The sequence below is a fragment of the Pagrus major genome, chromosome 21 (assembly GCF_040436345.1).
Source record: "Pagrus major chromosome 21, Pma_NU_1.0".
In the NCBI taxonomy this organism is placed as follows: domain Eukaryota; kingdom Metazoa; phylum Chordata; class Actinopteri; order Spariformes; family Sparidae; genus Pagrus; species Pagrus major.
In genome coordinates, this window is record NC_133235.1 from 15,110,124 (window position 1) to 15,132,948 (window position 22,825).

Consider the following 22,825-nt stretch of genomic DNA (forward strand, 5'->3'; position numbering starts at 1 on the left):
AGCTACAGCAACTTTATATTAATGGAGTACGCTGAGGTTAAGTGTCTTGCTTAAGGACAGTGAAAAAGGTCGTCACATGGCAGCTGATAGATAGACATTAGTTAATGTGAGGCAAAATGTATTAAACCTGTGACCTTTCTGATACAGAACACACAGGGCTCTCCTTCTCCCAGTGATATCCAACAACTAATCTAATAAGCATTAATGAGACGCACTGTGGCTCATTTTGAGTCTATCCCACAAACACCATCCTTCTGCTGTAAATACTCACCAGAGCACTAAATCTGCATCTGAAAATAGTATCCCAAACAAACAGCCAATTTATTCCGGTTTTATTTTGCTGAACACTGCAGTGTTCAGCTGTTTCAGCCTTAATTACTGTTTAAAAATTAAATGAACGGGCGGGAGGATGAGAGCGACAGATAGCCTAAAAGTCAGAAAGTATTCAGAAGCCGACAAGACCATTGCTGATTTGGTCGTTCATTGGTATATGTTGGGAGTAAAAAAAATATAGACGGATGTATCCTTTGAAGCTATATTGTCAAGGTTTCTCTCGTCAGCATAAATCACATAAAAAGTAAAGTCCAGAAATATGTCCCATTCTGGCTACGACTGGCTGATTTACTCAACTTGATTATAGCATGACTCTCTTCTTCAGTGTAAGAAATATCTGCAACTAAGTGATGAATTACAACTCCAACACTGAAAAACAAAAGAAGCCACCTTCAGTGCACTATTAGTTTAATGACTCTTTGGGTACCATCCCCCTAAGAAAAATAGAATTTGCTCTGAAAGACAAACCTGAGGAATTTGGAAAGAATTAATGGCTTTTCTGGAACAACTCCATACCTATTACAATGATAAGTGTATGATAGCTCTGCTGCCTGATAGCTCTTAGAGGAACGGTCCAGATCTTATGTAATTTATGTGTTTTTCTTTTGATTTGCTTTGTTTTGTTTTCTAACCTTGTACGCTCCTAACTATGTTACCGAAAGACGGGTGATAAATGAAAGGAAAACCCTGAATAAATGGGTGGAGAAAAATAGCAAACAGTGGCATTGTTATGCTGTGTGGGATATTTTGCTGGCATGGTTTGGGTCTACTCATCCCCTTAGAGGGAAGGGTCACTGCAAATCCATATATAGCTGTTCTGAGTGATGATCACGTCTATCCTCTGATGACACATTTCTATGCTAATGGGATTGGTCTCTTCTAGGATGGCAATGCCCTCATTCACAGGGAACAAGGGGTCAGTGAATAGTTTGAGAAGTATGAAAATTATTGTATAAGCTATGGCCTTTGCAGTCACCAGATCTCAACCCAACTGAGCACCTATGGGATACTTTGGACTCAAATGTGTTATGCGCATATGCATCTCTTAATGTTGATCTGATCGATTGACCTTCACCTGTGCTAGACAGTGATAGACACATGGTTTGTCCAATCAACTGCCAAGTATTTCTTGAAAAGTACCCGCTCGTTTTCTGAACAGTTTCTCAGGGCGACATCCCAGATGATTCTGTGTAATTCGATCTTCACCACCATCGTCAAAACAGAAATAAACAGGGAATATCTTTTGGAAGAATGTTGTTCCATTCATCCAGAAGTGTTCCAGAGACTTGCAGAATAAATGCCAGGACATGGTGGCCAAACACCTTAGTAAGACGCTTTATGTTGGCTTTTCCTTTCATTTGTCACCTGTCTGAGTGTCCCTGCAGGTTTATCATATTATATGCAGGAAAGCAATAATTATAGATTTTTTTCTAAAGGAGAAATCCCAGTTTCATGATTATAATGCAGTAACGTATTTCACAACATTATGGATGCATATAATCATAAAGAGCATTTTTTGACTTTTGTCATTAACAGTTGCTGCCTTTTGGGGCAAAAATACCGTAACTAAGAAACAGTAAAAATAAATACACTTAAACTCAGATCAAAGATGCAGCTTTTGTAGGCTAAAAATAAAAGAACTTGAAAACATCTCTTGCGTAGGTGTTAGACTGTGACAGCATGTGTAATTTGCCAGAACTTGTTGCTGCGTGACATAAGCTGCTGCACCACGTTTCTTTGTTACACCTGCAGTCGGCCAGTTGGGCTGGCAGTTGCTTTGGTTTGTGTAATTTTCCTCACTGTACACCAGTTACTCATAGAAAAATAATGTACTCTGCCATAATGTCCCTTTTTGGGAGGGAGAACATAAACACTCAATGTGGTCGCCACAGTTATATAACTGACATTTTAAACCACTATTGATTGTGAAATCAGGTAATTGCTGCATCCCTCATTGTGGGTCCTTATGGGAAAGAGTGTCAACTTTGTGAACACTAACAGAACAGAAAAGAGAGACGAAGGCAGGAAAATCAAACTGTCAAAAATGCGGTGACACCAGTTCAAAAACCTGTCAATCCTGTTACAACTATTTGGATCCACCTAAACGCGACAGTTTCCACAGGTAGTTTTGGAATCATTTTATGCTTCTCTCTATATATATATATACAGTATAAATGTTTTCTGAAAGACTGAATGTCATCAACATCACGATCTGATTGAGGAGTCTCAGCTAAAGTTCACTGTTGAGAGGAAGCTCAACTGAGTGGCTGTCTTCAGCTAATCAAAGTTCAGGTCAGACAGCAGCTGACAAACTGGGGCCATATATCCTCCAGTGAACCACCATGGCTCTCCTCCAACCACTCACTGTGTGAAGCAACCTGTTCTCCTTTTTCTTCCTGTCTCTTTCTTCTCTCTGAGCTACATCGCATTTTTCTCCGGGGCTTTCACTCTCTTGCCCTCGCTTCTTTATTTTCCTGTCTTTATCCCTTTCCATTCAACTCCATTTCTCTGCCCCTTCCCTCTTCTCACCATGTCTGTGCGGGAGGGCAGAAGTTGCTCTGACGGACTGGAACAGAAGAAAACAGGCCTGGAGACGATCTCCCGCTGAGCCCTCTGTGTGCTCCCAGCTCTTTCTGCCGCTGGAAACATGTCAGTGAGAGCAGCGACATCTCACCGCCGATTCCCCCTCTTTTCACTTAGCACAAGAGATGAGCTCTAATTCAATTCAAACCACTTTCCACTTTATTTTCCATAAAGAGATTTTTTTGGAGAGGATTTTTCAATCCACTTAGCTGATTCTAATGGATGTGACTGCCCCTCCCCACATTCCCCACCTCCGGCTCTGGTATCACTGCTGTCTCCAGCTGCCATCTTTAGGTCAAACAAATTTCCTTTTAACATCTGCTCTACTAATGGCCCAAGTAGTTTTTGTAGGCTCTACACAGCGCTGCAGGTCACAAATTAGATTCAATTTACTACACAACTTGATGGGATATGAATTCAGCTTTAATTTGATAGCTGTTATTATACTGGGAGCCTTGTAACCCACAGGACGTCCCTTTTTGGTCAACAAGCACCTATGGCTGGAAGTGAGTAACCAGACAATGTCATTACACTGTTAAGCCTATGTATAATGAAGAGGATTGAGGGGGTCCATTAAAACGTCCTCTCCATCAAGTGCAATTCACTTAATGGAAGAGCCTGTTCTGAGGAAAAAACGGCCGTTTACAAATGGGTGAGAGGAGAAGAGAGAATAAGAGAGGCACGAGAGCGACGGGGGGAAAGCAAGAAAGAGAATGAGAAAGAGACAGGCACACACTAGAACACATATATCCCCATCTTCTCTAAATATCCTCCTCCACTTGTCTGAGTGGTCGAACGAGCTGACAAAAGTGGATTAAAGCAGCACTATATTAAATAACAGCTTGTTTCAGAGGACATCTGTGATCTCTTCTCTGTGGGAACTCACAGAGCTCACTACAACCCATTTTTCAGGTCTTATGAAACGCTATTATCGAGTTAAATAATAGCGCTGGTAAAGTTATACCAGCGGTGTCCGGACAGGGGTCTCATAAAGATCCGGCTTCTGTCATTTCTTAGTGATTGTGTTTTTAAAGATCCGGATAAGTTGGCCTGGGGTTTAACCAAGTTCAGATCTGAATTTGCACATAAAAGCCTGACTCATTTTTGCGTTTATTTCTTTAAGGGAGGTGGGATGATTACTGTGAGTGGGATGCAAACAACAGTTATTTTCATTACTGATAATTGGAAGATTATTCTCCCAATTAACTGATTGTAAAAAACAAAAAAAAAGATCAAGTGGAGAAAAGCCAATTATAATTAGAGCCTGAGGTGACAAATTTGAAATTGCTCGTATAAGATATTCAGTTAACTATGACAAACTAAGCAGCAAATCCTCCCATTTTTGGAAGTGTTTTAGAGTTTATTCTTGAAAAGCAACCCACTGATTAACCGATTGGAAGACCATTGTCTGTGGATTGATCAATCGATTAATTGTCTAAGTATTTCACTGCTACTTTCACTGCTCACTTCCCACAGTTCAGTCATAATTGCAGCCCCATTTACTTACATATTTTCTAGCTGGTTGCTGGTCTTTGCGTAGTTTAAGTCCACAGAGACACACATTTTTGTGCATAAAACTGGATTCTTCTGTCACTGTATTTCATCAGCTCAGCACAGAGTTTCACTTCTGTGCAACAGCTGAAGAAGAGGACAGATGCAAGCTTGTTGACAACAAAATTCAGTCAATTTCTATGATGAGAGAAAAAGAACCTGCAGAGGAGGACCTTGTAGGACTATCAAATGGTCTATTTTAATTTCACTTCACAGGGGACCCTGCCTAACTATCATTATGTGTAGTAAACTGCATATATTTAACACTGTAACACAGTCACCTTGAAAACACCAGTTCTTTCATTCTTCTGACAACACATAATAATATTGAATTCAATTATTTGATGAGCATGACAACAGCCTTGGTTTCTCTGCAGAATGTCCTTGCATACAAAACCTCCCTTTCAAATTAGTAGTGAATAAAACTGTGAAACATACAAAACTACTGAAAGTGTAGTTAGCCTCTCTAATATCTTTGAACATTCACAATATCGTTATTGATCATCCTTAAAATAAAAAGATGGTACTTGTGCTCCAGGAATAAACTTTGCTCCATTAAACATCACATGAATCGGGGGTTGCTGGTTTGTTACATCAGAATTAGAGATAAAACGACTCTCTCTAGGACTGATTTAGGCCAGCAGCCGCTCGATATCACTGGGGCTGTGTTTCTCTGTTGCATTTGGGATCAGTAGGCCTAATGTGTTGGGCCTAATCAATAATAAAGTAATAGGGGAAGTTGTGTGAAATGACTTAAGTAGCCTGAGGCCAAAACAGCCAAAGAGTAAAATCGGTGTGGCAATTACCTCTAATTACTAATTAGCAGCCAACCACATAAGATTCTTCAACTATAATACCTCCCAATGGCACAATTAAATCCCAGCTTAATGAAATTAATAGAAGTAGTGGGAGCGTTATCGTGAATAAAGTTTTAATTTCCATCACATCTGTTTGTACAGCACGGCAATCTGAGTCAATATGGACGCTGTTTGCATTGTGGTGCTTCATCTGTGTGTTTCCTGAAACTCCTGGTGATTGTCCTTATTATGGGATTAGTGTGTCTGTGAGCAGGCCAATATGAGAAAGCAAACAATATGTCCCCAGTTACAGAGGATGCTGAGCGGATGATTTGTAATAGTTTGACGGCTCTCTGCAGCCATCTAGTGACCAAATATATTTATCACAGCATGTGTCAACCTGATGCAATAAAGGAATGTACCAAATATAACTTGGATGCATTTGTGTAGTTTACCACAGGGTGGTGCCACAGATAATCCATCAGAAACACTGCTGCTTACTCGATGCCCCTTATGAAGAATTACTCAATTACAGTCTGAGGCCAGATGAGGATCAATTAAGATCTTCATTTTGCTGTGAAATTGAGCACGAAGAGCTGGTACTGATTAGAAAACAAGGAACACTATCTAAATGAGCTTTATTGTCACCTTAAATAATCATTTATTGGTCAGCCTTACAGGGTAGCCATAGCAACGTCCACTGTGTGGTCTACTCTCCCTGAAACAGGCCACTCAACACATCATTAATGGAGAAATCAATATCACTAATGTGACGAGTTCTAAAAAGAAATCGAAGTCTAGTTAGTTGGGAACCAAACAGACAATGAGTTTCGCCCACAGCACTTCAGTTAAAACAAACAGAAACTGACCTCAATTAAGGCTTTTACATCCAGGTTGTCACTAATCCACCGCAAACATTACTGCACTGTACAGCTAAATTACCAGGATTACTGGTATTATTTGCACTGTAATGAGAGCATTATAATATCATTGTGTTATTTTCCGTTCCTCTCTGATATAGAATATCACGTATTTGGCCTTTGAAAAAGTTATTAAATGATATAAAGAAGAATCAAGTAAAACATTCACTGAAAGAGAAGGCTTGTAAAAGATTTTCAAGGTAAACACTGATTTGTCAAGTTTTGATGAAAATAGAAGACTATTGCAATCAAAAAGTCAATCTACCTTCAGTCAGGGTTTAATATAATAATCAGCTTATCAAAGTGTGTTTTTTCATCATTTCTCATGTTGAAAACTATCCTAGCTACTATACGAGCTTAGCAACTCTGCTTAAACTATTAATACACAAGTTTTTTGGTTTAACTTATGAAGTAACTAGATTTCCTATAAACTTCGCTTTCACTTAGCAATTTTGTCTGCCACCAGGCACAAAATCTCCGGAGAAAATGAAGACGGCTGCCTTGCACCATTTATATCTACTTTCACGTCAACCATTATACACTAAATGAATGAATAAACTAAAGTTTTGTATTGTGTTGGTGGTCATTGCTACTCTGAAAATCTAAGAAGCTACCGGCTGCTGCATCAACATGTGCAACTGCTGCCATACGGTCACGTTAGAAGGTAGAAAACAAACAAACAAACTCAGCTTACCTCTGCTCCACCTGCTCAATGGGGTCGGTCAAGTTAATGGTTTCCATGGTGATCTCCACTTTGCGCACGCTACCAAAGAAATCTGTGATGAGTACACTTCCTGGATCCCTCAGGAAAAGGTCAGTACGGTGGCCTGGAGTGGACACACACTGACTCTTGGGACATACTTTGAACTGCGGAAGCAGACAAAACAAAAGCAGTGTATTAGAAATACGTGACACAGAGCAATACACAGCACATACTAGGGCTGCGACTAACAATTATTTTCATTGTCAATTAATCTGTTGATTAGTTTCTTGATTAATTGATCAATTGTTTGGTCTATAAATTCAGAAAGTGGTGAAAAATGTCAATCAGTGTTTCCCAAAACCCAAGACGATGTCCTCAAAAGTCTTGTTTAGATTTTGGAACCCACAGTATTTTTTCTTAAATTGCACAAACCTATTATTCAATTATCAAAATAACTAGTAATTAATTTAATAGTTGACAGCAAATCGATGAATTATTGCAGCTCTGGAACATTCACAGCCAAAGATCCTCTATTCCTGTTAGAGCCACTCAGGCAACAAAACTAAAACAATATTAAATTAAATGCTTAAAGCATTGATTACGTGTCGTAGGTCACTTTGCCAGGCGACAGAGGAGTTAATACTCAGACAGTGTTTAAGAGTTTGTGTCTCCTGCTTTTCATTCCACAGATATCAAACTGCAGCTTGTAGCCAGCTGTAATCAAACATCGCTCAGGCTGCAGAGGGAGGTGTTAAAATATGTGACAGTGTGTGGAGGAGATTAGAGGCATGGAGCCTGACATTTGTGCATGTCGTCGTCAATTACAAATCTTTCAAAGCCTGGTGTGTTACCACTTGTGGGTTAATCCTCTTAAGGGTGTGATTCACCAGTGTGGCTCTCTGTTTGAAAGGAAAATAAAATCATTAAACTGAAAAGAACGTTATCTCTATCAGCCAAACAGGACTTTAAAAAACACAGGACTGGTGGGGGATTTTATTGGGGAGGTGAGGCAATTTCTGTTTCAACAAAGGGAAAGACTGGATTTTTTAAAAAAAAAGAAAACTTGGTGGGCTCATCTGGGGAGTCCATAGTATTGATCCTTAATTCCACAAAATGGTACAAGAACAAAGAGTCCATCTTCAGAAACAGGAAAATTGGAAAGGATAATAAGCTTTAGTCACAGTGCATTGATTGAGTTCAGACTGAGTGCCACAGGCAGGATTTCAAGTATTTTGATTCTAACTCTGGGTGAGGCAGGGTAGGGTAGGTGGTGGGGATGACGAGTGCTCTCCTGGGGCCAGTGGATCTCTGCAGGAGTGTAAAAGATGAAAAAGGAGGTGCTGCTGAGATCGAGCCATGGCCTGGAGCAGCATGTACTCACCACCGTCATGTGTCAAAGGCCCAGAACCTTAACACAGTATCAGACATTCTGCTTCAAGTGCTCTAAGCCCTGTGTGACTTTCATCTGGCCAGAAACTTAATACTTGACACTAGACAGAGGAGAACAGTGTAGGACAGATACTATCTCACTACTGTAGGTACCAAACCCCAAAACATTTCACAGGAACTGAGTCACTCTGCCACAGCATTAATATCTTCTCTTTTTTAACTATTTAACAACAATAAATCAAACAATATTTTTTGGGTTACTTAATAAATCTTCAGCAAGAAAAAGGCCCATCAACAATTTCTCAGAACCCTATAAATTAAACCCATAAGAATCACACATCTGACGTTTGCTAAGAAATTAAATCACTCAAAATAACATCAGGCCTCCTATCTGTAGAACATCTTGATTACAGTTGGGTTTAATTTACAGAGGGTCAGGGATCGGGAACACTCTGCCATCTCATTTTTTAAATTTAGCACCTGTGCAATTTAAGACACCGGTAAAAGGTTTGTTTTTATCTCCATAATGTTATGCGCATGGATTATCTTTGTAAACCATCCACTCATTATAATTTTACAATTTAAATTGCTTCATGCACTTACATATATGTATATCTGCAAGTGTGTGGAATCTAATGTTTCCTCTTCCCTGTTTTTCTTTCTTTCCCATCTTAATAATCCAATAATTTTATCTTTTTCTTTCTTTTAGACTAAGGGACTAAAGTAGCCTTTCAATTGTAGAGTCCACATCAAGCCCCTCTGAGGGTTTTTTGCACCTCTCCTTGTGTATTCTAATTTGTATAATATGTGTAAACCAATAAAAGTAAAAGAAACGTAAAACATATATATAAATGAGTAATATTATTATCAGAAGGGTTGTGATTTAGTTTAGCCATTGCACTAATCATTTAATCAAGTAATTGTTTCACCACCGTTGTATTAAGCAGTAAATACTCAAAGCCACATATTTCTGTTGAAACTTTACATTTCTTCATGTTGCAACTTTACGAATCTTTTTGTTCAATTTTCTTTTTGGTGTGTGACAACACTGTGCTTATGGTCTGATTAGGTTTAGGCACAAAAACCACTTGGTTAGGGTTAGGAAAAGATCGTTTTTTGGCTTTAAATACTTTTTCTTTTTTTTGTCGCCACAAATACAGCTGGAGATGTCCCAAGGTCTTGTTAAAAATATCCAGTGGTGTCATACTTGCAAACATCGTCTCAAACTGCGGTCACTGGCTTGGCAGCCTTCTAGCCTGTAGCTCCACCATCACCCCCTCCACCTCCCAATATGACAGTCAGGACATAAAAATGTAATGTGAACGTGATATGATACGGTTTGTACGTGTACAAATGTGAACATATCACTGGTTTGCAGGACGTTAACTGTCAACATTTTATTCTGGCGACTGGTCCAGTGCTGACTCGATTATTCTATTCAAACTGTCACTCGTTATTTATCAAGCAAAAATGTTTAACAAAAAATTGGAAGACATCACCTCGCCTTGGGATTTGGGAAATTAGTGAGTATTTTTCACCATTTTCTTATATTTTAGAGACTAAACAATAGAAAAAAAAACATATCGTTAATGAAAATAAATGTCAGGTGCTGCTCTACCATACATATGCACTCTCTGATGTTGGGTAAAAGGCATGAACGTCCTCACCAGGTCATTCATGTTGGTTTTGCTTGCAGGATGGATGTCCTCCAGGAACTCCAGAAGGTAGAAGGTGTAACGATCCATCAAATGGACTCCTATGGCCAAATCTGGCTGGTGCTACAAAAGCACAAGAGGACAGAAATACAAGAATACAAATATTCAGTATCCAGCAGAACTCAATCAGCACAGGTGCTTTTGTTGCATTTTCTTCATTCAGAACTCATTTTTTAGACAAATTATTTTCTTGTGTTTTCTTCTTGTGTGTCATCACTCAAGAATACTTCCTGTGAATTCTGACATTGTGACTGACACACAAATTAATACACAGAGGCCAACCTCAAGCTGCCGATCAAACAAACATTCCAAGCATTGTGACCGCACTTGTTTTTAATGTGTGGGAGGAATTAAATCAGTGAGGGTGCCATAATGAGTAACTGCCATCACCATAAGCTGTACAGAGGCTTCAATGTCTCGCGCTTTGCAGACATGGGTTGAAGAACTGAGCTGCACTTGTATTCAGAGATTGTGTCCCGATGGAATCAACAGCACTAACACTAAATGTTGGGTAATGACATTGGAAGAAAAAGTATTTTGACAACTTGTCTTCAAACTATGCCAATTTTGCCTCACACATAATCAGTTTGGCAAAGTGTGTAATGACAAGTGACACTGGTGTCATTCTGTAATGTGGAGAGGATCCTGATGTCAAGAGCACATCACGTTTCAGTTTTAGTCTTGAGGCGCGTGTATACAGGAAAGTAAATGTGAAGATTTTACTAAATGTTTTCGATAACACTCCCTATTTCTTAAATATTGATCTACATTTACTGTCCACCACTTTTTTTAAGTGTCCCAAAAATGCAAGTTAATCTGATGCTATTTTTATCCACCTGTGTATCTGATAATTGATTCTGCCCTCTCATGTTATTTAACTGTATTACATTTGTTTTTTTATCACAATGTAGTATGTTTTTAACTATTGTATATGTTGTATTATTTGTATTTTTTCTAGGATTCCCATTAACATCAACTGAAGGGACCGCTGATGAAAACTAGCTGTTCAGCTAACTTTCTTACATAAATTAAGCTACACGAAAATAAACTAGATCCTTCATGAGCACTTGGTGGCTACATCCATGATATTCAGCTAAAACACTGAGACTAAAGCTACATGACTCTCTCCCTGTTATTTGGTTCAAACATAATGCTGCCTGGCTGCTTAGCTTTCATTAGTGAGTATGTCTTCAGTTTTATTGTTTCAAGAGAAGAAGATTTCAGGAAGGGAACTAATGTAATGAGTAAAAAACATCTTGGGTAACACTGACTGGGGTTGCTTAAGTTTAAACTTCCCCAAAATCCATTAAAGAACAGGAAAAGAAAACTGCAGAAATATGAGATTAAATGTTTAGAGTAGGAGAATTTGTACTATGGTGGGAGTATGTGTGAACACAGCTTTGTCTTCAGATGCAACACTGCTTATTAGACAACCTGACAGACTGATTGATGATTTTTAATTCATCTCCTTCATCTGTGGGCAGGTAACTCACCGACAGGGAGTCCTCTCCAACTTGACTGCTGGCCAGAGCCATGAGGTTTGGAGAGTAGAACCTCTCATACATGGAGGCGCCCTGACAGGTGTCAATGATGAAGAGCAACTCATTGTACCTGGACACACAGACACACACACACACACATAAACATATAAACACACACAGGATAATATACCTACATTTTCTAACCAGACTAATGACAAAAGGCACAGCTGGCATATCACTCGTGTATTTGTTCCAATAAAATCTGGTGTCACACAAACCTTCCAACCATTTTTCATACTGCAGTTGCCATGGTGACCAAGAACAGCTTCATTCAGTCCCTCTAACACACCCACGCACTCAGCTTCTCCCTCCCTTCCTCCCTTTCTCCCTCTAATAAGGAGACATTTTGCTTTAACTTCTTCCCCTTGTTTAGGCATGATGCATGATGACACTTTTATATCCAGTTGACTGAACTGAGGTGGTTTGGGAATGATGGAGGAAGGTGGCCAAGTCTCTATGGTGACTGTAATTTGGCAGTTCAAGCCTGCAATTATCACATCAGCATCAAAGCTGGCGTCACTAAGCTTTTATCTAGCAGCCTGGGGTAACTGACTGTAACCCAGACACTCTCTATTGATGGGATTGGAGGACAATAGAGGTGCTGAGAGCAGAAAGCTGTTTTTTGCTCATTTGGTGTCTCGCTATTCACCAATTGAACAATGAAGCACCTGAAAAAGCAACCGATCCATTTACAAAAAGAGACCATCTCTCCTTAACAAGAGGTTGTGTGAATATATGTATAACTGTAATTTCTTTGCTATTGTAGCAGTAGAAGATGTGTTAGATTAGTTTGATAAGTGAAACAAGGTAGTTTAAACAACTGACAGAATTTTGTCAAATAAAGTTTCTAAAAGCTGATAAAACCGACATCTTTCATATTCAAGGAAAAGTTCCCCAAAAAATGAAAAATCACTCAGCATGTACTCGCCCCCATTTCGATGGAAAGTCCACAAAACATTTCTGGAGCTTAACAGCAAAACAGCATTGCAGAATTCTACTAAACAACTGAAGTAGCCGGGGACTTGTTTTAAAACAACCAATAAAAACGTACAATTGGCTCCATACAGCTCGTGTGGCACAATCCAAGTCTCAGCAATCCCAGAGATTCCAAATTGATTTGAAAAGACATACCCTTGACCTGCAGTCAATCTCTGCACCTACTCCAGACTGAGAGCTTACTCTACTTAGCTTAGCACGTACGGTGAAGATTGAGCCTCAGAAAGGGTATAAATAATGTCTTTTTAAATCAATTTGGGATCTCTGGACTTCTGGAGACTTGGATTACACTGGATGACCTGTATGGAGCCATTTTATTTACGTTCCAATCTACTTGGATGTTAAGGAGAACACTGCAACGCTGTGAGGCTCCAGAAATGTTTTGTGGACTACAAAACTTCACCCAAGTTTCCATCGTCATGGAGATGAGTAGATAATGACTGAATTTTCATTTTTGGGTGAAATTTTCCTCTCCCAATGGATCGAATTGCTAATTTTAAAAAGGGCTCCTTCATAGTGATGAACCCACAGAGAATTATCCCCAGTTTCTGTAGTTCCCTCAGCTCCTTGGAGCATTTCAGCTCTCAACACTCTTATCAGCTTTGTTTCTAGCCATGTTGGACACGCGTAACACTTTTTGCAAATTCCAGAAAAACGCACTGCCAAATGAGGCCTATCATGTTGGGTAATGTTACAAGTGCAACAGAGCTCCTCTGTGATGCTCAGTGTGTAAACACAGGTTGAAACAACAGTGATAATGATGTGTGCTCTGTTGCACTTGAAGTCAAATCAAAGTGTGAAGTAAGTACAATTCTACATCAGTGCAGCAATTACAGAATTTACACCACTGGAGGTAAGCAAAGACAATATTTTTATAAAGTCTTAAATTACTTCTTGAAACTCCACCTTTTAGCATCAAAGCACTGTTGCAACCACGCATTGTAAATGAGAGAATGGACAAACACTGTGCAGTTGTGCACAACGCAAGTACAAGCCAACAAAACGGTCTATATCTTAATTCCCTATAGAACTGCATTACATGAACATTTTCCACAGAAGCTTCCAGAGAAGCTGCTCATATTCATAGGTTGCTAAGTTTCATGCCCTCAAATTGTTGTTGACATGCTGCACAGCTAATTGGCCCTCAGGGGAAAGAAGTGAAGTGGACTTCAGATGGAGAAACACAGTATTTGATGTTACGTCACGAGGACCATTTCAATCCCACTTCTATGTATATTTCCAGTTTATTTACCTCCTTTTCTGCCACATCTGCTCAAAAGCGTCGGCAAGTTCCACATTACTAATCTCCTCAGAGTCCTGGAACTTTAGGAAGCCATTCCCGCCGTGGCCTGTTGAACAAACACATATCATGAATAATTCATTCTTCTCTGATTCATAATGCAAAAAAATGATATAGAAAGGAAAATAATAAGATGAAAACATGAAAAGGGTAGTGCAGCAGAGCGTACTGTGTGGGAGAAATGACTGAAACTCAGTTACAGCAGAGGACAGTACATTCTGCCACAGATGCATGAGATGAAGAAAAGGTTTGATAAAAACACACTTTTTCAACTATACGTCTTTGAAATACATCACTAGAGGGTAAAAACAGACTTAACTTGCAAGACACAATGTAAAATACTAATGAATATGTGGTATATAATGGTCAGTGTTGCAGATAATCAATTTACGGCTCCCTTGTTGTGGCAGCCTTTTAAGGCATTTGCATATCAATTAAGGCAAAACAATAATCTCATGACAACACATTATAATTCTGTCAATTTCTGTATGAGCTTAACTTCTGGACCAACATAATTGTTCTGTACGGATGTTTCTCATTCCCATACAGAGCTAACCAAACAAGATAAGATACTATATTTTCAATGCAGCTTCAAAATCAACAAAGACAAAGACAAAGACAGCTTTTTGCCGCAAAACAAGTTACAGACTTCTGAAGTGCCGTACAACTGTCACATTTTCTCAACAAGGAAACCTCATGCTCTTACTTTGTAGAGTTTAGAGTGTAGTGTCTTATGGGCGAGGTGGGATACCACACCTTGAACAAAGACCGACTCTACTTTAACTCTAATTAATTAAACATTAACCTTTAGGGAAATGACTGCAGCTATTGTAGACCACCATCTATTAACTGAACTGATGACATGATTGATGACAAGACAAAATGAAACTTCCTACGATCTTGCTCTCTTCACCTGCATGTATAAATGAAAGCGATAGAGTGTGTTTGAGTCTCATCTCTGTGGGTAACTGAAATTCAAATCAAAGTCTTTCACTTAAGCAGAGGTGTGGACACTGTAGGAAAAACGAGTACAGAGAAAATAAATGCTTCAAAATTAAAATGGTTCCTACCAAAATAAGTTAAGAAAATAGGAAAATTATGATTTTACGATGTAATGCCTATAGAAAAATGATGCCATCAACGTCTCATCACCCCTATAAACCTCACTTCAGTGATGCAGTTATGACTGCCACAGGACACGAAATCTCCTGGGAAATGAAGACTGACTGGCGTTCCAGTCAGACTGGAAGCCTGGCACCATTTCTATCTGCTTTCAGGTCTCCATTATAGGCCAAATGAATGAATAAACTCATGTTTTGTCCTGTGTTGTTGGTGGTTGCAGTCTGTGGAAAGCCATTGTCGCAAAAACACGGCACCAACGATAATACCACTTGGAACCACTCGGGGGGGAAAGTTGTCTGTTTCCACTCTAAATAGAGAGAAAGAGTTTAAGTGGAGTGTTTGTGCATTTGTGCTGTACCGGTCAGGTATATGAGGATGTTGCTGCGGTCATCAGAGAGGAGGCGTTTGGAGCGCGGAGTGCTGGGTGGCAGCCTTCCAGTCAAAACACGCAGGAAGTTCTCCACTGTCACCTGAAACATGGACAGAATACAAAAAGGTCATTAAAAACTAACGTGGATTTGAAGTGATATATTATGCACTGCACAATTTGTAATTCAATGCCCAGAGAAAAAAAAGAGAACATAATCTCACCAGTTAAAACACTGACTCATTTCAAAAAGTGGTGTCGGGAGATTACGGTAACTGCCTCACTTATCTTTTAATTAAACAGTGAAATCAATTACTTGTAGTATTCTTTTCTTCCATTTCTCTTCCTTACCTTTATCAGCTATTCTTGCACATGATTATAGTTTGACAGCAAACATGAATTAGCAGCGCAGAGTTTATTCAAATTAAGAAAGCCGGCACAAAGCAAAGTAAATAATCTTAAACAAACAGTGATAAAGAGCGGATACACAAGAGGGGCTCTCCGTGCCATAATAAACAAAACACTTGGGTGCTCCTCTATTTGAGAATGCATATGATATAAAGCTGCCCATAAATTTCCTGCTCAATAGACTGAGCAAACACTGGAAGAACAGTGACGATCAAAGCCCCCTCCAGTTCTCTACTCCACCTGTGAAATACCTGTCTACATAAGTGATGTTATATAGTACTCAGGTTTTATAAAGCAGTTTAACACTACATGGGAATAGGGATGTTCCCAGAAACTAATTTTCCTGACGTTTAAAAAAAAGTTTAAACGAAGACAAGACGACTTGTCTAAAAGTCAGTCTAACAGTCAAAATTAAACACAATTGAATCTATAAGGGTAAATATTTAACATATTATAAGAACCAGTGTGTTGACTCTGATAAATACAACACAAACAGATTGTAAAGACTCGCATAGAGCTGCTAAGAAACACATTTCTACAGTTGTGAGTATTACTGTCCGAGTGTAAAGTGAACCAACCTCATATCCTCGGTAGTCCACCTCCACATCGTCTCCATACACATTCAGCTCCATGTTCTTGTGGCTGAACACTGTGGCAGGTTTTGGGTTTCTGTGGTTACAAGCCATGTCGTCAGCCAGCATGAGCACTATGTGGCTGGAAAAACAGAAAATGACAAGAGGACATTTAAAATGAGGACATTAGAAGCAAAAAAGAAAACATGATTCCACCAAGATGTAACCCAGCAGTATTGTTGCAGACGAGGGTTGCAGCAGTATACCATTACCGAGTATACCGTGGTATGAAAATTGACAGTTATCATTGTACATTTACTTATCGATGGAATTCTGCTGTATTAGTTTTATTTAAAAACGTAAACATTTCAAGTTTATATCAAGTTTCATGTCTTTCAGGACGTAATGATTTGTGAAGTTATAATAAAACGTTTGATCAAAAACATAAACACAAAAAGCCACAACATGAAAACCACTGACAGGTGATGCGAATAACATTGATGATCTCGCTACAGCTACGTTCTGCTGAGAGCCCTCGGTCCTGGCATCTATGTTGATTACCACTTGACACAAACACCCATCCAATGTTGTGAACCAAGTACACCCCCTCATGGCCACGGCACTCCCTAATGGCAATGACCCGCCCAGCAGGACAATGCACCCTGCCATAACACAAAATCTGCTCAAGAACAGCTCGAAGGACATGACCAAGAGCTCAAGGTGTTGAACGGGCCTCCTAATTCCCCAGATCCCAATCTGATCACATACAGGACTTCAAGAATCCACTACAAACGTCCCAGTGCCAGACACCTAAGGACACCCCGAGAGGTATTATGACCATGCCTTGACAGGTCAAAGCTGTTTTGGCTTTACAAGGAGAACTCACACAATATTAAGCAGGTGGTTTTAATGCTGAGGCTGATAAGAGCATATACATACTTCTAGCTAAGGACACTCCAACAGGAGCCTCCCTTGTACTGTATCCTCAACATCCCCAGTTCAGGGGATTTTAATCCACTTGTCTCTCACTCTCCATTTGTCCTGTTGCCCTCTGCAGCTCCACTATGTTTAAGGCAGAGCAGCCAGAAATGTTTGGGCAAATTAAAGAAGCATATTGCAGAAGAGCTTGCACCTCACGATGTGCACAAATGTGCTTACAGAATTACAAAAGAGGAAAAACTGGGTTTCTCTCTTGATACAATAAACCTAAAGTCAGGTGACTCGTCTAAATCAGCCATACAGTGCATGTTCTAATGTTTAGTAACCTCCAACATATCAGTGGTGGAAACCATGACTGAATTGACATTTGATCAGTTACCTGTCAGGAATGCCCAGCCTCTTAACACTTCTGTAGACGGACAGAGTATTGGCCACATGACGATAGTTGAACCAGAATCTGGATGTACACACCTGTGTATCAAATAAATAACATGCAAATGAGACAAAAGTTGACTGTGAAAGGTTTATCAGCCACAAGCATGTTTCTGCAGCTCCCATACAGACAATGAATTAGCATGTTTTTAGCCTGTTGATTAAATGAAACATCAATGAAGTCTCACCAGAACAGCCCAGTTGTTGGTATGGCCACTGCTGAAGAACTGTCCTGCATTATCCTGAGTGGAGAAAAACGAATAAATGTATTTTTAAATCTGTTTCGGCTCGTACAAGCAGCCCGAGCCATCACCAAAACAGCTAGCATGACAGCACCAGAGGCTAACATGGGAACGACATTTCAGGTAAAATTCAATATAAAAAATAAACTGGTGGGATATTCATGGCTGTGCGCATTTAAAATTTACACTCACCTCGATGTTAAGGCTGCTCGCTAATAAGTATGTTGAAAATAAGCTCCATAACGTGAGTATTTTCATTGTGCAGCACTGTTAGCTGTCAGCAACAAGGAAGTGAAAACCGGCGACTCCGCCCAGCAAGTGCTTCCGCTAGGAGACATTTCAGAATAAAAGCTTCGGTAAGGAAAATGATGTTATTCAAAAAAAAAACTCAATTTTGAACTGTTAAAATGGCTTAAAAACAAGCAGGTACAGCACGTAAGTATATACAAACACAAACACAATGCATACATGCTAGGTGCCAGTAAAAAAAGAAAGCAAAATAATAAATAAACAAAAGTAGATGATTTAAGTAAATCTCGTCTCCATACACCTATACATATTCATGTTTATGTACTGTACATGTGTTAATATTAACTATCTTCCTTTTTGAAAACAGTCACAGTTATTATTGCTCTGAATGTACATATATGTGTGTACATATTTGTACAATTTCTACAAAAAAACTATAATATGTTTTGTTTTATTACCTAAAATATGATAATGTGTGGTTAAAAAAAATAAACATTGTGTTTTAATCAATTTAACATTAGTGGAGCGAAGCTTCTTTTTGATGCAGCTTGTGCAGGCCGATGATTAGCTAATTATTAAATGGACAGATACAATCTATAGATTGTGTCTGTGTACAGGGGACCAATCAATGGGATATAATGGAACATTTTTATAACGATCTTGCTAATTGTTCCCCACAGAGTCATGTCTCCCTCTAGTTTTTTGGTTACATTTTTGTTTGCGAACTGTTCAAACAAAGCTCATAAGGAAAAATATTAATTTTACTCAATTTTTTTCTGTGTGACCATTAAAGTGACACATTTCTTGTATTTTTCATTGTGGTATCACAATGATATGTTTGGTGTTGTGGGTTCTTTGAGTGGTTATAATTATGTGGCAAATCATTATTAAACAAGATACTTACAGTTCACAATTATATAATGTATAATTCAGGAAATCATTTTTTGGTCATACGACTGATGTACTGATGACAGAAAAAAACAGATTAGATGCCCAATACCACTGACAGCTTTCTATTTAAATGCAGTCTTTCACTAATTGGTAAAGGCCTTCATAATGAGAAGTGACATTGACATCAGCAGCAGATGTCAAAATGACTGTCATACCACCAATGAAGCAGCGCCTCAAAGGAAAAGTTATGAAAAAAACATATGCTTCATGCAATTCTAATGTAACATTAAAAGCACAGCAAGCAGACAGTCTGTTGGAAAGGCAGCATTGAAATCAGTTTTGACAAACACAGCAGGGTGCCATTACGTGTAAGGCCTGCCAACCATTTAATCCCCCGGACGTCTCCTTCTGCTGCTGTTTGACCTGCAGCATCAGTCTCTTTGCCTGCGCAGGGCTCATCAGAGTAATGCCCTCCTCAACACATCACATTAGAAAATGAAAATAGCAAGGATAGTGCACCAACAAAACAGCTCTAAGTCCTATAAATATAATCATTATTCCATTTTAAATCCATAAATTAGAATTTTACTCCCAGTGGTGGTCATCCTTGGTCATCCTGTCTTTCTAACACACTTAAGAACTAATCTGATGTTGTTCTGTGATATAACCAACCAGGAGCCTCAGAGTCAGCTGTCCAGTTGTCAAGAGGATTACTGACCTATAAGAATCAAATCCTATGGGACAAACCAGGAAATCAAACTGGCCTGCTCCCCTGTTGCCTAAAACAGCATTGATCATGTGACCGGTAGAACTCAACTCTTGAACTTTTGTTTCCGTGCAAAACACAAACTAAAGATATACATTGTTATGCAAGTTAAGTGATGACCTGCAGCTAAACAAAATCATCCAGCTATATTAAGATGCACTGGCAGATGTCAGTGTTTTGGTTTTTATCAATCTGTGATACAATCAATCAAATATTTTGGTTGTGATAAAATGGTTTATGTCTAATTATTTTATTCCGTAACAAAACTTCTCAAAATAGTGTCAAAATGTTGAGCTTGAAAGTCCATTCTCGATCTTTGAAACAGCAGCCTGACAGAAAAAGAGAATAAAATACACTCAGAAAGGTTATAAATACAAAGTGAGTGTTCCACGTGTGTAGAGTTTTTGTCAAGCGCCAAAATAGATAAAGGGGCAGTATGTAGTTTTGGAGAAGAAATGTTAATCAGAAGATAAAGATCTTCATTGACTTTTTTTTTATTTTTATGTCCAAACAAACTAAATAAACAAACTCTCTTTGTTTTCATGACTTAATAAACTGAATAAACAAACTGACCTTAAAGGACAACACAGTTTCATACTGTTTTACTTTGTTTATATGTGGCGGACCCTGCCACCTTTCTAGCTTTCAAAAGTGTTCTGTGGACCTTATTTTCCTCTGAGAACAGCTTGTTGATTCAGTTATGGAAAAAATAAATATTTCTGTGTAAATTATTACCTCATTAATATCGTAAATGTTAAAATTCTGAGTTTGAATTTCTTCTCCAAAACTACATACTGCCCCTTTAAGGTGGACATCTGCCCTTATTGTTTTCTGATATTTTAGGAAACCCAGCCAAAAATGAATTATTTTCTACACCCAATCCACAGTGGTGGGAAGTATCTTGTAGTTGAAGTACATTGACTCAAGTATTGTACGTATTTGTACAGTTTTACTTGTACTTTACTGTAATATTTCCAGCTTATGCTACTTATACTTCTATTCCACCAGTGTTGTAAAAGTACCCAAGACTCACTTGAGTAAAAGTAAAGATGTTGTGTTTAAATATTACTTTGTCAAAAGCTAAGTCACTCATATGAAAAGCACTTGAGTAAAACTCTTAAAGTATCGATATCAAATGTAATTAAGTATCGAAAGTACAATAGAGTGTAAGTTATACATATATTCACACGCAAGCTTGAGGAGTAACAGGATTACATAATTAGGATAGAAAAACAAGGTAGCTGAAAAAAAGATGTAATGAGATTACAGATACAATCAGTAAAAATGGGGATTAATAACAGGATTACTATTTTAAAATAAAGAATGTTATACTAGTGTGTAACCGTGCACATGTGCACACATGATAACACTTGATGAGTCTCACACAACATCACTCTGGTCTCAAGTGAAACCAGATTTCTTGTCTCTCGTCTTTATTTGCATATGTTGGTATTGAGCTAATCCAAAAGTAATGGAATGTAATCAAGTTACATTACTTTAATATTGTGATATTTGGATTAGGTTACTGGCTAAATTTTGTAACAGGTAATTAGTGACTGTATCAGGATACATTTTTAAAGTCTGCTCTCAAATTTTTGTTTACATTTTCTTTTTTATACTCTTTTATTATGTATACTTTTATGTTTTGTATGTGTCCCATCTATCTATCTATCTACCTATCTATCTATCTATCTATCTATCTATCTATCTATCTACCTATCTATCTATCTATCTATCTATCTATCTATCTATCTATCTATCTATCTATCAAGGGGATATTCACAAACTACCCAGCAGCAGATAAACTGTTTAAAGTAGCCTTTACCAGCTTCAACATTAAAGTGATTAAAATCTTCTGAAATATGTCATTCTGCATGATGAGTACTTTTACTTTTGGTATTTAAAGTATATTTGGATGCGATATTTTTGTACTTCTATTAATTCTACAGTGTGCTACTGCGTTTTTGTTTGTTATTTAAAGCTCTGAGTACTTCTTCCTCTGCCCACGAGCACCAAGAAAATTATATCCCTCATTTATAAAGCTTGATGTCTGTTCTATTTCAATAAAATGTCACCACCCAGTCTCCAGGTTGACTGGTGCTGCGTGCGCTTTTTGGCACAGCGCGCAACCTCTGTGCCAACGTCAAGGCACACACGGTGCGTGCTGCGAGCGCAGCGCTGTAGGAGGGAAGACGGACGAGCCACGCATCCGCATCACAGAGGAGGGTGGCGAGGTGGTATCGCCTGCAGGAATCCAGTTGTAAAGTCCACACACACGAGGCAAAAATGCGCTGAGGAAGAAACTGTGTGGAACTCGCTCGTTCGCCAAAGATTATCACCGTGCGGCACTGAGGCTTCTGAAGGAACAATAAAAAAAACGCTCCGGACAAGTTGTGATTTCAGAGGAAATCCGACTGGAGATGAATACCAACGATGCCAAGGAGTATCTGGCGCGGCGGGAGATACCTCAACTGTTTGAGGTGAGAGCTGGTGTGCGCTAAATGATTGGGCTGTGTGCAGATTGTGTGATTATTACACGAACAGTCTTGTTTGTCTGCGATGCACTGCAAAAACGCCATTAAGAGTCACGTCAAAGATCTCCTCTTAATATCTAATACATGTTGTTCTGGCCGGTGGAGGTGCGAATGTGCGCGTCTGTTTGAACGCTACTTCTGGATTAATGCTGCGGTTTAAATGAGCAGGGAAGCCCGACTGAGGATTATTGCTACAAACTGCCTACTATGTGCTTTTATAGTAACATCTAGTCATAATTAGTCAAAGTGTGATTAAATGAAATAGACCGCCCTCCTCTCCTTTTGCATGATTTGCTTGTAATTGACGCGAGGCAGCTGAAAGCCCTCAGCTGGAGACCGCATTAATTCAACATGAAAAATCAAAATGAGTACCGTGACCCAGTGTGAAAAATGAAATTATGGAGCCAAAAATATCATCATAACTTAAGGAGGATTAGCAATATACAGGTAGACAAACAGGAAAATAATATGAAGT

At 38.8% G+C, this 22,825-nt stretch overlaps 2 protein-coding genes across 2 annotated transcripts in view; one reads left to right on the plus strand and one right to left on the minus strand.

Annotated features, from left to right (window-relative positions):
- The window catches only part of pigk (phosphatidylinositol glycan anchor biosynthesis, class K), a 34,466-nt gene extending 16,247 nt beyond the window's left edge, over positions 1–18,219 (minus strand). The window contains exons 1-9 of the mRNA XM_073491995.1: positions 18,103–18,219; positions 17,857–17,910; positions 17,616–17,707; positions 16,304–16,439; positions 15,309–15,420; positions 13,781–13,877; positions 11,485–11,602; positions 9,944–10,054; positions 6,879–7,051 (exon numbers count right to left, since the gene is read on the minus strand). Of these exons, the coding sequence (XP_073348096.1) occupies positions 6,879–7,051; positions 9,944–10,054; positions 11,485–11,602; positions 13,781–13,877; positions 15,309–15,420; positions 16,304–16,439; positions 17,616–17,707; positions 17,857–17,910; positions 18,103–18,168 (959 nt within the window). The 5' untranslated portion in view covers positions 18,169–18,219. The remainder of the gene's footprint in view (positions 1–6,878; positions 7,052–9,943; positions 10,055–11,484; positions 11,603–13,780; positions 13,878–15,308; positions 15,421–16,303; positions 16,440–17,615; positions 17,708–17,856; positions 17,911–18,102) is intronic.
- A 3,845-nt stretch (positions 18,220–22,064) lies between these two features.
- The window catches only part of ak5 (adenylate kinase 5), a 75,406-nt gene continuing 74,645 nt past the window's right edge, over positions 22,065–22,825 (plus strand). The window contains exon 1 of the mRNA XM_073492083.1: positions 22,065–22,296. Within this exon, the coding sequence (XP_073348184.1) occupies positions 22,237–22,296 (60 nt within the window). The 5' untranslated portion in view covers positions 22,065–22,236. The remainder of the gene's footprint in view (positions 22,297–22,825) is intronic.